General features: G+C 42.0%; 2 protein-coding genes across 2 annotated transcripts in view; both read left to right on the forward strand.

The window, feature by feature from the left end:
- LOC308687982 (uncharacterized protein) overlaps positions 1–16,145 on the forward strand; it is a gene marked incomplete at both ends in the record, with an annotated part of 163,079 nt that overhangs the window by 52,645 nt on the left and 94,289 nt on the right. The window lies entirely within an intron of this gene.
- The window catches only part of LOC308687467 (protein NLRC3-like), a 30,518-nt gene that overhangs the window by 4,217 nt on the left and 10,156 nt on the right, over positions 1–16,145 (forward strand). Inside the window, exon 2 of the mRNA XM_081360038.1 lies at positions 15,909–16,068. Coding sequence (XP_081216164.1) covers positions 15,932–16,068 — 137 coding nt within the window. The 5' untranslated portion in view covers positions 15,909–15,931. The remainder of the gene's footprint in view (positions 1–15,908; positions 16,069–16,145) is intronic.

The following is a 16,145-nucleotide window of genomic DNA, read 5'->3' on the forward strand; positions in this document are numbered from 1 at the left end:
GGCGAGTCGCGACATACGACGGGAGCGTAGACCACCTTGTCGGTTGATGTACGCAATGGTCGCAGTGCTGTCCGTACGGATCAGTACGTGCTTGTGTTTGAGAAGGCCCTTGAGGCGACACAAGGCTAAGCGTACTGCTTGCAACTCTAGGCAGTTGATGTGCCAATACAGCTGGGGCCCCGTCCACAGACCCGAGACTGCATGCCCTTTGTACGTGGCCCCCCAGCCCTTGGCAGAAGCATCTGTGAATACCACAGCATGCCTGGAAACCTGGACTAGTGGCACTCCGGCCCGTAGAAACACAGGATCCGACCAAGGGGTGAAGGTTTGGCGACAGTGCGGGGTGACTTTGACCCGGAACGTGCCGCTCTGCCACGCCCACCTCGGGACTCGATCGTGAAGCCAGTGCTGGAGCGGTCTCATATGCAACAGGCCGAGCGGCGTTACTGCGGCTGCGGCTGCGGCTGCCATATGCCCCAGGAGCCTCTGAAACTGTTTCAGTGGGACCGCTGACTTGCCTCGAAAAGACTTGAGGCAGTTGAGCACTGACTGGACGCGTTCCTCCATGAGGCGCGCAGTCTGGGCGACCGAGTCCAGTTCCATACCGAGATAAGAGATCCTCTGCACAGGGGAGAGTTTGCTCTTGTTCCAGTTGACCCGAAGCCCCAACTGACTGAGGTGCCGGAACACCATGTCCCTGTCATCGCACAACACATCTCGCGAGTGCGCCAGAATGAGCCAGTCGTCGAGATAGTTGAGAATGCGAACGCCTTGTTCTCTCATGGGAACAATGGCCGCCTCTTTCGTGAAGACACGGGGCGACAGGGCCAGCCCGAAGGGTAGGACCTTGTACTGATACGCTCGACCCTCGAAAGCAAACCGAAGAAATGGTCTGTGTCGGGGAAGAATCGAGACATGAAAGTACACGTCCTTCAGGTCGATCGCTGCAAACCAATCCCGGGGACGGATGCATTCGAAAATGCGTTTCTGCGTGAGCATCTTGAAAGGAAGCTTGCTTTTGCAGGGCCCGATTCAATACTCGCAGGTCCAGGATTGGCCGTAACCCACCGCCATTCTTGGGTACAATGAAGTAAGGGCTGTAAAACCCTGACCTCATATCAGCTGGAGGGACCGGCTCGATCACGTCCTTCGCCAGCAGGGCGTCGACCTCTTTCCGCAAGACAGGAGCATCCACTGGACGCACACGGGTGAAGTGGATGCCCCTGAACTTGGGAGGCCGGCGTGCAAACTGAATTGCATAGCCGAGCCGGATGGTGCGGATGAGCCAGCGCGACGGCCTCGGAAGCGCTAGCCAGGCTCCAAGAAACCTCCGCAACGAGCCCACCCGCACTGCTGGCGTACCCGCGGAGGGGCAGCGAGGCGGAAGGCAGGGACACGGCTCCGGTGGCATTGTAGCGGCCGAGAGCGGGGTCTGGGTGTGTACTTGGACAACACCTACCTGCTTCCACCGGGGGACAGACGGCAGAGAAGACCCGAGAGTGTTCTGCTGCGGGCTGTCGCCTGGCGAGGGAAGGGGAGGAGACAAGGAGCGAGGCCCAAGGGTGGCTGCTCGTCTCCGTGCCTTCCCGCCCAGCGGCAGACAGGAGTGACGTGACCGAGGTGGCGCCACTGCTATCTGAGAGCTGGGGAGAGGGGACTGAGAGTGGCGAGACCCGAGGACACACTGCCGTCCCACTCTCGAGCGGGAGAGACTGCTTGTTCTGCAGTCCCAACTGTGAATGACCCAGAGGAGGAAGAACTGCTCTTTTAATAAGGTTTTGGGTACCACCGACCGACTGGTCGGCGGCGGAACAGAAAGAAAATTCACCAACAAAGGATTCTCCACCCGGGGGAAGGAGTGGTGATGACACGCACTCCCGAAGAGCAGACATCACATTCTCTGGGTCGCTCCTCTCAGGGTCGTTTCCCTTCCCTTTGCTGGGGGGAAACGAACTCCGAGCGGGCTGGTTTTGAAGCGCTTCTGGACATCGTCTGACCGAGGGCCAGCGCTGAGACTAATCACGGTCAGTCACCAAGCACAGCTCCACCCCGAATCAGAACTACCCACGTGCACTGAAAGTGCAGGGGTAGTGAGAGAGGAAAAACTTCTGCAGATTTAGGCATGTTTGGCTTGCCATATTGGCACCAAAATGCTTCCATACTGCCAAAATTTTTCACACCCATCCAGGCACTTTAGACCCAGGAAGTGTGGCTGTCAAGTCTGAATCTTCAGCACGAGAACACACCATTATAGTAGGAACTCAGCATCATTTTCAGAGTATAACAGCCCTCTCTCCGATGTAGCGATCGACATCTGTCCTCCCCTGGAGCCCCGAATGAAATGCTTGGTCCCTCATGAGAAGGACCAGAATCCCATCCGAAAGCCTCGACGGCACACGGCACGCTGAGCGGCTCAAGCCCTTACGCGAAAGGAGAGGCGAACAACGTGCCGACGTGGTCATGCACTCATGAGAGAACATGAACCATCCACGAACGCAGCCTCAACACACTTGATTAGGCATGTGAAACAGTGATCGTGGCCGCCAACCAGGCATGCAAGACAGTGAACGTGGCCATCGCCTCGATGACACACGGTACGCTGGGCGCTCAAGCCTTCAGGCCTGTTTGTCATCATCATCTTAACCTCCTTCACCTGTGTTCCTGTTAATATCATCAGCATCACCTGCACTCCCTCATCAGTCTCACCCTTTATATCCAGCACTCTCCCTGCATTCCGTGTCTGGTCTCATCGATTCATGACACACAGACCCTCTACATTACCTACCTGCATACTCACCGTCGATCCCGATCTTCTTCAGCCTGTCTTCATTCTGTCTTCAGAGAAACTTCATCATCTTCATCTGCAAGAGAAAGATAGACTTGGTTATCATTCAGTTAAGCTTCATCTGTTTATCTACTTCCTGTTTACTCACCTTTCACGCTGTGTCCAATCCATTCTGCTATTAAAATATCAAACCTACCATCTTGTCTGCTTCGTGTGTGTAAACCTGACAGTTATTGTGTTAATTATAACTAAAGTACCTAATTATGTTACATATTTATTTTGTATGAAAACTAGCGCATTAGTTACTTATGGATTAAAAAGTACCGTTGTATCAGTGCTGCGCAAGCTCTCTCACAAACACGGACGCGTGCACACAGAGAGAGAAGATCATTTTAAAATGAAAATTGACGGGCTAAGTTTAAATTTTGTTCTTGCTTGTTTTTTTTTCTGTCAAAAAGCATTTTGTATTATCCATTCCTGCTTTTAAAATTTGTTAAATGACGGACGTTTTACTGTTAACACAGCCCTCATTATATGTCGGATTCGGAACTTATACTTTATATTATTTTTAGAATAAGTGATTCGGTTTCCTATTATTGGACTCCTGTCTATTCATGGTCAACTGTTTTCTATAAATATGTTTGTATCGGCTAACATTTATTCAGCTAATGTGTGTCCTGTTTAAAATGTGCAATGTTCAAATGCAAAGACAGCACGTCACAAATAGAAGCCCTTTTCCCTGTGGTATTTAGTATCATATTTGGATATTGGAAAATAAATTAATTAGCCTATCTTAATTGTACACAATGTTCCTATGGTTTTATCTTTTTTTTTTTTTTTTTTACTGTGTTCTAGGGGTTTCTTAATTTTAGACTAGTTGACCAGCACACATTATATACAATGCAATTATATAATGCATGTGTGTCGTTGTCCAAACCGCCCATAAAATACCCCCCCCCCCCCATATATATACATACATTTGCATGTCAATTGCTCTTGCGCACGTGGGTGTGGTCACATTTGAGATAACGAGGACGCGTTTGAGAAACTGTACATCTCTTTGCTTTCATACGGATTACTTAAACAGAGAATATTACTTTTTTATATAATTTACATCATTTAAAAATAGAGACTTATATGTCTCATGTCAGTGTGGGAAGAATTCGCTGAGTTACAGATCATTTTCTGTCGCGTTTCAGAATGAACTTCACATTGTGAGAAATGGCAGAATGTGCATCATGTTTATTTTCTTTATTTTACGAAAAACACAACATTTTGTTTTTATTATGAGTGTACATAAATAAAAGAAGACATTTAATCGTTTTGAATTATGTATAACACTTATATGTAAGATCAAATTCAACAGAGTATTTTGAGTGTCTTTTGCACTGAGAAGAAAAAAAGCGAGCTGGTCTCGCCGGCACGACCGCCAACCCCAGAGGGTTAAAACGATCAAACTGGCGAACTTGTAAGTAGAGAAACTTAATAATAATTTTGTTTAGCATTCTCAGCATAGTCAACATCTGTTGAAAGATTTATCAACTGAATTAGAACAACCAGAGAAAACTGAAAAGACTGAGTGATCATTGAGATCTGTTCAGGGTTCCCGCGGGGTCTTAAAAAGTCTTAAATTCTGAACTTTAAATTTAAGGCCTTAAAACGTCTTAAAAACAGCCAGATTTTCATCCGCGGTCTTAAATTTCCTTTAGTCAGGTCTTAAAAAAGATTTTACCCTCGTTCATTTCCAGAAACGCTGGCCGCAGAAAGTTATTACAAAGTAGCAAAGAAGTATCGAAGTCGCTCGCCAAGAGGCAGTTCACATATCGCGTCGTTTTTTTCCAGGCGCAGCGACATGAAAAACGTATGGATTAAAAAGTACCGTTGTATCAGTGCTGCGCAAGCTCTCTCACAAACACGGACGCGTGCACACAGAGAGAGAAGATCATTTTAAAATGAAAATTGACGGGCTAAGTTTAAATTTTGTTCTTGCTTGTTTTTTTTCTGTCAAAAAGCATTTTGTATTATCCATTCCTGCTTTTAAAATTTGTTAAATGACGGACGTTTTACTGTTAACACAGCCCTCATTATATGTCGGATTCGGAACTTATACTTTATATTATTTTTAGAATAAGTGATTCGGTTTCCTATTATTGGACTCCTGTCTATTCATTGTCAACTGTTTTCTATAAATATGTTTGTATCGGCTAAAATGTATTCAGCTAATGTGTGTCCTGTTTAAAATGTGCAATGTTCAAATGCAAAGACAGCACGTCACAAATAGAAGCCCTTTTCCCTGTGGTATTTAGTATCATATTTGGATATTGGAAAATAAATTAATTAGCCTATCTTAATTGTACACAATGTTCCTATGGTTTTATCTTTTTTTTTTTTTTTTTTACTGTGTTCTAGGGGTTTCTTAATTTTAGACTAGTTGACCAGCACACATTATATACAATGCAATTATATAATGCATATGTGTCGTTGTCCAAACCGCCCATAAAATACCCCCCCCCCCTCATATATATACATACATTTGCATGTCAATTGCTCTTGCGCACGTGGGTGTGGTCACATTTGAGATAACGAGGACGCGTTTGAGAAACTGTACATCTCTTTGCTTTCATACGGATTACTTAAACAGAGAATATTACTTTTTTATATAATTTACATCATTTAAAAATAGAGACTTATATGTCTCATGTCAGTGTGGGAAGAATTCGCTGAGTTACAGATCATTTTCTGTCGCGTTTCAGAATGAACTTCACATTGTGAGAAATGGCAGAATGTGCATCATGTTTATTTTCTTTATTTTACGAAAAACACAACATTTTGTTTTTATTATGAGTGTACATAAATAAAAGAAGACATTTAATCGTTTTGAATTATGTATAACACTTATATGTAAGATCAAATTCAACAGAGTATTTTGAGTGTCTTTTGCACTGAGAAGAAAAAAAGCGAGCTGGTCTCGCCGGCGCGACCGCCAACCCCAGAGGGTTAAAACGATCAAACTGGCGAACTTGTAAGTAGAGAAACTTAATAATAGTTTTGTTTAGCATTCTCAGCATAGTCAACATCTGTTGAAAGATTTATCAACTGAATTAGAACAACCAGAGAAAACTGAAAAGACTGAGTGATCATTGAGATCTGTTCAGGGTTCCCGCGGGGTCTTAAAAAGTCTTAAATTCTGAACTTTAAATTTAAGGCCTTAAAACGTCTTAAAAACAGCCAGATTTTCATCCGCGGTCTTAAATTTCCTTTAGTCAGGTCTTAAAAAAGATTTTACCCTCGTTTATTTCCAGAAACGCTGGCCGCAGAAAGTTATTACAAAGTAGCAAAGAAGTATCGAAGTCGCTCGCCAAGAGGCAGTTCACATATCGCGTCGTTTTTTTCCAGGCGCAGCGACATGAAAAAAGACATGAAGGATGCGGGTGCACCCAAACACTACGGGTGTTTTTCTCTTTTCTCCGTAAATAAATCTTGCAACAGAGCTACAGCAAGTGTTTTTCGGCGGTGGAAATCCATTAGCCACTAAAACTTTTTTGTCATTGTGGAGAGCGCAGTGCATGGTTGCATAGCAACGACAGACACCACGGGAAAATCAGACCGAATTTTACTATTAATAATAAAAGATAAGCTAAACTGTATTGTAAATGTCAGTAAATCATTTTTTTTAAAAGAATGAATCAAAAAAAAAAATTAAAGTCTGAAATATGTGAGGTTTATCTTTTTATAAAAACCTTTTTTGTCAACTTTATTTGAACTTGTACATGTTAGTATATAACATGTTGCAAGACACTTTTAAAATCTGGCTATCATTTTTAATCGTATTATTTTAATGTTTATGTTAGTGTGTATTGATGCTAATTTTATTTGTTATTTGCTGTTTTTCGACATAAAACTTGGTGAATTGATTTCATTGTGTAGTATTAGTACTTTTTGAACAGGATTCTGTGATAGTGGTAATTTTTGGCACTATAATAATTAAATGAAATGTTCTAGTTATGATCAACTATGATCAACTAAAATCAACTAATTATGTGTTTTTTACAGTAGGCCTATAATATGCAAAGTACAATTTTCTATAAAAAAATTATATCTGATTCTGTTCTTTTCTCTGACACGCGTTGTTGGGTCTGGAAGGTTACTAATGTGATTGCTTTATCTGTAAATTAAGTTAATGCTTTTTCAATTACTGAATTCATTGAAATAAAATGAATTCTTTGATTTGAATATTTTTGGCAATGCGTCGTGTAGGTCTTAAATTTCAATCTTTATGGTCTTAAAATGTCTCAAAAAGGTCTTAAATTTGACTACCTGAAACCTGCAGGAACCCTGTCTGTTAGTGTACGGAAATGCCCTGAAAGACTCAATGAAACTTAAAATAGTCCTGAAATGCTTAAAGACTTGTTGCAAAAGGCTGAGATAATAATGATGTGTAATGGTGTAGTGCAAATTATGTTTGTATTTTATTTATAAATAATAACGATAAATAATTCTGTATTATACATTTTTAAGCCAGACAAGTAGTTTGTTGAGGGTTGATTTGTAAAGAAGGACTACACGCCTGCGCACAAATATATTAAAACGTGCATACCTATGGACTGAACACGTGATGCGCATGTGCGCGACGTCTGTGTTTGTGCAGAGGTTTGTGCAGTGGTTGCGTAGGTTTGCGCAGAGATAACTGATAATCATTTGCACCTTGGAACCTATTTCCAGGAGTGCGTTCTCGAGCCACCAGGCACTGTTTTGTGCGGATGGGTGGCTGGAGTGCATTGAGGGTTTTCTGTTAGAACGATGTTGTGTTAGCGGCCCCTAATTAATAACTAATTATCTTTGTCAAGTCAAGTCAAGTCATCTTCATTTATATAGCGCTTTTAACAATGTAGATTGTCTCAAAGCAGCTTTACAGAGATAAGCGTATAATTTAAGGTAACAGAGATTGTTTCGGCTTTACAGCAGAGTTAAGTTATTTCCATCTAAAGTTAGTTTTAATTGATTTGGTTCCGTTGCAATGATCATTTGTTATTAAATTAGGGGCCGCTAAGACGACACCATTCTCTCTACACAGACTTTAAACGCGAACCTGTGAGAAACGCTGATGGCGGTCACATGCGCATTTAGAATGGGTTCTATAGTTATGTGCGTTAGAATATACGCAGGTTTGGAATTCCCTACAAGCCAAGCCTAAACAAAATACTTGTCTTTCCTTATAAATTTGATAAGGAATTTTATTTTATTTGTTGCTTTGGGGTAGGACCGCAAGACGAATTTTCCCGACAACGCCTTATCTGTAGAGTGGTAGTGGGATCCTCCATAGGGAGAGACTAGTTGGCACTTCAGCACTGCGTTGTCATCGGTCCAGGTGAAGGTCCTTCGTCAGATCTGGATACGGCCTGGATCCGGCAGGCTGCAGGAAAAACCTTGGGATAAACACAGACACTAAAATTAGCGTAGATGCCATTCTTCTCGTGATGTAACGAGTACATCAGGATTTTTGGGAAGTGTTCCCGGTTCCGGCTGACCTAATCTATGCAGCATAGCATTAAATTATAGAAGTCTATAATGTATTATGTGAAAGCTAGGTCAAAGAGATGTGTCTTTAATCTGGCTTTGAACTGACAGAGTGTGTCTGCTTCCCGGACAATGGTAGGAAGACTGTTCCAGAGTTTTGGTGCTAAATAGGAGAAGGATCTACCGCCAGCAGTCGATTTTGATATTCTAGGTATAATCAACTGGCCGGAATTTTGAGATCGTAATAGACGTGACGGACTATAATGCGTTAAGAGCTCGCTCAAGTACTGCGGAGCTAAACCATTCAGTGCTTTGTAAGTAATCAGCAATATTTTAAAATTTATGCGATGTTTAATAGGGAGCCAGTGCAGTTTTGACAGAACCGGGCTAATATGGTCATACTTCCTGGTTCTGGTAAGAACTCGAGCTGCTGCGTTTTGGACCAGCTGTAGTTTGTTTATTAAGCGTGCAGGGCAACCACCCAGTAGAGCATTACAATAATCTAGCCTTGAGGTCATGAACGCATGAACTAATTGTTCCGCATTTGTCAATGAGAGCATATGACGTAATTTAGATATATTTTTAAGATGGAAAAATGCAGTTTTACAGATACTAGACACGTGACTTTCAAATGAAAGATTGGTATCAAAGAGCACACCCAGGTTCCTAACCGACGACGAAGACTTAACAGAGCAGCCATCAAGTGTTAGACAGTATTCTAGATTATTACGTGAGGAAGTTTTTTGTCCAATAATTAGAAACTCTGTTTTTTCAGAATTTAGAAGTAGGAAATTACAAGTCATCCAATTTTTTATATCCGCTATGCATTCCGTTAATTTTGTGAATTGATAAGTTTCGTTAGGTTTTGAAGAAATATAGAGCTGAGTATCGTCAGCATAACAGTGAAAGCTAATTCCATGTTTCCTAATGATATCTCCTAAGGGTAGCATGTACAGAGTGAACAGCAGCGGTCCTAGTACTGAGCCTTGTGGTACGCCATACTTAACCTGTGATCGATGAGACATCTCATCATTTACTGCTACAAACTGATAACGGTCAGATAAGTATGATTTAAACCATGCTAGTGCATTTCCTGTAATGCCAACATAATGTTCTAATCTATTTAAAAGAACGTTGTGGTCGATGGTGTCAAATGCAGCGCTAAGATCGAGTAACACTAATAGAGAGATACAACCACGATCGGATGATAAGAGCAAATCATTTGTGACTCTAACGAGAGCTGTTTCGGTACTATGGTACGGTCTAAATCCGGACTGGAAATCCTCGCAGATATCATTTCTTTCAAGAAAGGAACACAGTTGTGAGGATACTGCCTTTTCTAATATCTTTGACAGAAAAGGTAGATTCGAGATCGGCCTGTAATTGACTAATTCTGAAGGATCAAGTTGCGTTTTTTTAACAAGCGGTTTAATCAAAGCCAGCTTAAAGTTTTTTGGTACGTATCCTAGAGACAAAGACGAATTAATGATATTAAGAAGAGGATCTATGACCTCTGGAAGTATTTCTTTCAGTAGCTTAGTCGGTATAGGGTCTAACATACATGTTGTAGATTTAGATGATTTAATGAGTTTAGTAAATTCTTCCTCTCCTATAGCAACGAATGAATCAAATTTTTCCTCAGGGAGACTACAATGCACTGCCTGATGCGATACTGTAGTAGACGGTTGCATAGTTATAATTTTGTCCCTGATATTATCAATCTTATAAGTGAAGAAGTTCATAAAGTCATTACTGCTGTGTTGCTTGGAAACTTCGGTGCTTGAAGCTTTATTTTTCGTTAGTTTAGCCACCGTTTCAAATAAATTCCTAGGATTATGTTTATTTTCTTCTAATAGGGTTGAAAAATAAGCAGATCTAGCAGCTTTTAAAGCCTCTCTGTAAGTAATTGAGCTCTCTTTCCATGAAATGCGAAATACCTCTAGTTTTGTTTTCTTCCAGTTGCGCTCCATTTTTCTGGCTGCTCTCTTAAGGGCCCGAGTGTGCTCGTTGTACCACGGCGTTGGACTATTTTCTTTAATCTTCTTTAAGCGCAACGGAGCAACTGTGTCTAAAGTGCTGGAAAAGAGAGAGTTAAACGTTTCTGTTGTAATATCTAGTTCTTCTAAGCTATCTGAGATGCTGAGATGATGAAACTGATTAGGAAGATTATTAATAAAGCAATCTTTAGTAGCAGAAGTGATAGGTCTCACATATTTGAAACACGGAGTCGGCTTTGCAGCCTTGGCTAAATGCAAATTACACGAGACTAGATAATGATCTGAGATGTCATCGCTCTGCTGCAGAATTTCAACGGCATCAACATCTATTCCGTGTGATAATATTAGATCTAGAGTATGATTACGACGATGAGTAGGTCCTGACACGTGTTGTCTAACTCCAATTGAATTTACAATGTCTTTAAATGCCAATCCCAATGCATCTTTTTCATTATCGATGTGTATATTAAAATCACCAACAATTAGTACTTTATCTGCAGTCAATATTAATTCTGATAGAAAGTCCGCAAATTCTTTGATAAAGTCTGTATGGTGCCCTGGTGGCCTGTATACAGTAGCCAGCACAAATCTCAAACGTGATTTATCGTTTACACTATATATTTTTACATTAAGCACCAATGCTTCAAAAGAATTATATTTAAAACTTGATTTCTTAGTGGTTTTGAAACTATTACTATAGATTACAGCAACACCACCCCCTTTGCGTTTCAGACGAGGCTCATGTTTATAACAGTAATCTTGCGGGGTTGATTCATTTAAAGTAATGTAATCGTTTGGTTTTAGCCAGGTTTCTGTCAAACACAGCACATCTAGGTTATTATCTGAAATCATATCATTAACAATGAGTGCTTTTGAAGTAAGCGATCGAATATTCAGCAACCCAAGCTTTAGCATTTGCTCATCTGTATTATAGCTGTTTTTTATTTGTTGAACATCAATTAAATTTTTAACCTTAGTTGGGTTTAAACGTTTTTTGGATTTCCAAATTCGGGGAACAGACACAGTCTCTATATGATGATATCTAGGTGAAAGAGGCTCTATGTGATGGGATTTATCTGACCTTGGTGACGCGAGGCCGCTAGCAGACAGTCGGTTAAGCCAGTCTGTCTGCTTCCTGACCTGAGCCCCAGATTGTCATGTTTGAGCTCTAAGACTATGAGCCATATTACTAGAGAGAAGAGCAGCACCATCCCAGGAGGGATGAATACCATCTCTTTTCAACAGGTCAGGTTTGCCCCAAAAACTTTTCCAATTGTCTATGAATTCTATATTATTAAGCGGACACCACTTAGACAGCCAACCGTTAAGCGAACACAATCTACTAACTATCTCATCACTCCTGCGAACAGGAAGGGGGCCAGAGCAAATTACAGTCCTTGACATCGTACTTGCAAGTTCACACACCTCTTTAATATTAATTTTGGTGATCTCCGACTGGCGGAGTCGAACATCATTAGTGCCGACATGAATAATGATCTTAGAGAATTTACGATTAGCATTAGCCAGCACTTTTAAATTTGCTTTGATGTCAGGCGCTCTGGCTCCCGGCAAACATGTGACTATGGTGGTTGGTGTCTCTATTTTCACGTTCCGTGTAATAGAATCGCCAATAACTAGGGCACAATCATTCTCAGTGGGTGTTTCACTGAGCGGGGCAAATCGATTTGTTATGGTAATCGGAACGGAAGAGTGGTTTTTAGATCCGCGACTAGAGCGATCCCTCACTGTCACCCATTTGCCCGGCTGCACGGGCTCTACTTCAGCCAGAACCGACTCATGTAAAGTGTGCACTATTCTATGCGCATCCAAAACATCTAAAGCACTAGCACTCTTACTATCCTCAATTAAAGTTTGGATGCGTGTTTCTAATTCTGAAATCTTCTCTGTCAACCTAACTGTCTCCTTACATTTATCACATATAAATCCTATATTGTCGACAGAGAAGCCTATACTAAACATGTGACATGAAGTGCAAGTGACAATAACAGGACAAGACATTACTCACCGTGTTTGTTGAGTGATTCTTACTCACCTGAGCTTTTTATGAACTCAAAGGCGCGGACGCGCGAGAGAAAAATAAATAAATAAAATAGCTGAGCGCACGGGTGGCGCGTTAACAGGCTAGCGAATTACTAGCGTTTTGTGCTAGTAGTACTAATAACAAAAGCTAGCGATGTCAGGTCAATCTGAGATGTTGGGTAAAATGTAGTAGTATAAACAACTAGAAATGGTAGTAAAATGATGGTTCAAAACAAAGAAATATATGGCTAAGACGGAGCTTATCGCACCGAATCAAACAAACACACTCACAGCAGGCAGCGAGGCAGACAGGAGCAATCGATCAGCAAATGCAGACAGCAGAAGACTCTCATTTGCTGCATTTGCTGATCGATTCTGATCATTTGCTGCATTTGCTGATCGATTGCTCCTGTCTGCAACGAAAGTGAATCAATCAATCAAAACTAACTTTAGCTGGACAATAACTTTATTCTAGAGCTGCTGTAAAGCCAAAACAATCTCTGTTACCGTAATTTCCTATTATCACTGTAAAGCTGCTTTGAAACAATTCATATTGTTAAAAGCACTATATAAATGAAGGTCGACTATTTTGCTTATAATTTTAAATGTTCATGTTTAATGGAATGTTGAGATTAATGTTTATAAGTAATTTGAAAAAATGAAAAAATGTTGAAAGAAAAGTTGAAAACTATTATTATCATATATTTTACAGAGTACTATTCCAGCACATGCATAACTGATGGGCCATTAGCATGCTGATAACACAAACAAAACATATGTTACATTACCAACCACTAAAAGCCTATTATTACATGAATATTTCAAAGTATAATACCAGTAGCCTATATGCATAACTGATGGGAATAATTGGTATAGGCGCATGCTGTTTATGCATGTAAATGGGCCATTACCGGAGACAGCAGACCGCAAACATTAACACATTTGTGCACTTCATCAGCCGGGCATATTTAAGCTACAGCACATTTTACACATTTGCAACCTAACAGATATTTGGGAGCACAAGCTTTGTTTTTTATAATGAGGCAGCATAAACACTATAGTCAAAATATAATCTAAAAATTCATATGCATTCTTTTACATTGGTCCTGCTGGTGTGGTCTCTGGGAGCCTGGCTAGCACTCCCCAGACCCTCCCTCTGGCTCATCCGTACCATCAGACTTTGCTATGCGATTCAGTTAGCCCGGTGTCCCCCCAAGTTCAGGGGCATTCAGATCACTTCTTTGCGAACCAGCGATGCTCCTGTCTTGCGGATACAGATCAAGGTCCTATTGGCAAAGGATGCGATCGAGCTGGTTTCTACAGCCCGAACTTCATTATACCCAAGAAGGATGGTGGGTTACAACTGATCTTGGACCTGCAAGTTTTGAATCGATGCCCTTCACAAGCTCCTGTTAAAAATGTTAATGCAGAAACGCATTTTCTAATGCATCGATCCCCGAGATTGGTTTGCAGTGATCGACCTGAAGGACGTGTACTTTCACGTCTCGATTCTCCCTGAACACAGACCGTTCCTACGCTTTGCGTTCGAGGGGCGGGCATATCAGTACAAAGTTCTTCCTTTCGGGCGGTCCCTGTCGCCTCGCATCTTTACGAAGGTCGCAGAGGCAGCCATTGTTCCCCTGAGAGAATGTGGTGTTCTCATTCTCAACTACCTCAACGACTGACTCATACTCTCCCACTCGCGAGAGCAGTTGTGCGAACACAGGAACATGGTGCTCCGTCACCTCAGCCTGTTGGGGCTTCGGGTCAACTGGGACAAGAGCAAACTCTCCCCTGTGCAGAGGATCTATTATCTCGTTATGGAGCTGGACTCTGTCAACCAGACAGCACGCCTCACAGGGGAGCGTGTCTGGTCGGTGTTGAACTGCTTGAATTCATTCAAAGGCAGGACAGCGGCCCCATTGAAATAATTTCTGAGGCTCGTGGGGCATATGGCATCCACAGCTGCAGTAACGGCGCTAGGGTTGCATCATAAGAGGCCGCTTCAGCACTGGCTTCACGGCCGAGTTCCGGGATGGGCATGGCAGAGTGGCACGTACCGGGTTCCATTACCCCGCACTGTCGCCAAACCTTCGGCCCGTGGTCGGACCCTTTGTTTTAACAGGCATGAGTTCCTCTAGAACAAGTGTCCAGCCCCCTCTACGAGGCGCCTCTATGCATTAAAGTGGAACCTGTTTATTGAATGGTGTTCTTCCTAACTGAAAGACCCCCTGAGATGCCCAATCAGGACTGTGCTTCTCTTCCTGCAGCATTGGTTGAAGCGAAGGCTGTGTCCCTCCACCCTGAAAGTGTATGTTGCCGCGATTGCCGCACATCACAATGCAGTTGAGGGTAAATCTATAGGATAGCACGACCTGATCATCAGTTTCCTGAGGGGTACGAGAAGGCTAAATCCTCCTCGCCCCACCTCTATATCCTCTTGAGACTTTTTTCTGGTGCTCACGGCACTGCAGAGACCACCCTTTGAGCCTTTGCAGTTAGAGTTAAAAATCCTGTCGATGATAGTACTCCTGATTGCATTGGCAATTCTCACGTCATCCTGAGACCCCGGCTTAGATATGTGCCCAAGGTTCCTACCACTCCCATTCGGGACCAGGTAGTGAACCTGCAAGCGCTGCCTTTGGCGGCGGCAGACCCAGCCCTAGCTTTGCTCTGTCCCGTCCGCGCTCTACGGCGTATCAGTTCCAAGACGTGCCTTGCCCTTTCGGGGTGAGAGCGCACTCCACCAGCGCCTCGCTGATAGATATTTTGAAGAGCTGGACACCCAACATGTTTGCTAGATTTTATAGCCTTTGTGTAGAGCCGGTATCTTCACGTATACTTGCCCTGAAGTGGCCAGTAGCGTGAGGGACATGCCCTCTCTGCGTACAGCTTTCTTACACAAAACATGTCTTACCAATTTTAAATCAATATATTGTTTTATGCGAATGAGTGGGCAGGATGATTTTCATATTTTGCTAAATTATACAATTTTCAAAAGTCTTGTGAACAAATATTCAGTATGGTTTTATGAACATAATGACAAACCACACATAAACGTCATTTTCTCAAAACTGCTAACTTTTACATACATGCTGCTCAAATATTTTTGCAGGAGAGTTTGTGTTGAATACAGTGTAATCAGACTTTAGCCATGAAAATTTTATAAGTAACAGAAATAAGCACAAATGTCAGGGCATGTCAAAACACCTCCAGGGCCCAGAAAACATCTCAGACCTGAGAGGGTTACGTGTGATTTTCTGTGAAATTGTTGAAGAGATGTATTTTTCTTTTTTGTAAAGATTAATTTCTGTTGAATTTTAATATTTAATTTGTGTTTGGTAATTTGTTGTATTGATTTTTTTGTGGCATAAATTGTAATAAAAAGGGTATTGAAAATAAAAAATCTCTCAATATTTGTGCATATTGTAGATTCTGTCTGACAGTGAGGCTGATTCCACTGAGTCTGTACCTTGTGCTCACCCAAAATGTAATGTTTAATTTACAGATTTTTGTTTTTCAGTGTTAAAATTCATTGTATCTTTTATGTATTGTGTTTCCTCGAAAAGATCACTGATTCTGGAACTCTAAAATGAGTCTCCATGAGGAGAGAGAGGGTCAGACACAGACAGCAGCATCTGCAGTATCCAGCTGTATGTCTTTGAAGAGTAACAACTCTATGCAGGAACCACCTGTATTGAGAGATGGAACAGTGACCTCTGACCCCAAGTAAGACACTACATAACACAAAAGACAGTAACAAAGGGATGCAATGAAAATTTTATTGATTGGAGTTACCAAACTAA

Source organism: Scardinius erythrophthalmus (genome assembly GCF_964197995.2).
Source record: "Scardinius erythrophthalmus genome assembly, chromosome: 3".
NCBI lineage: Eukaryota > Metazoa > Chordata > Actinopteri > Cypriniformes > Leuciscidae > Scardinius > Scardinius erythrophthalmus.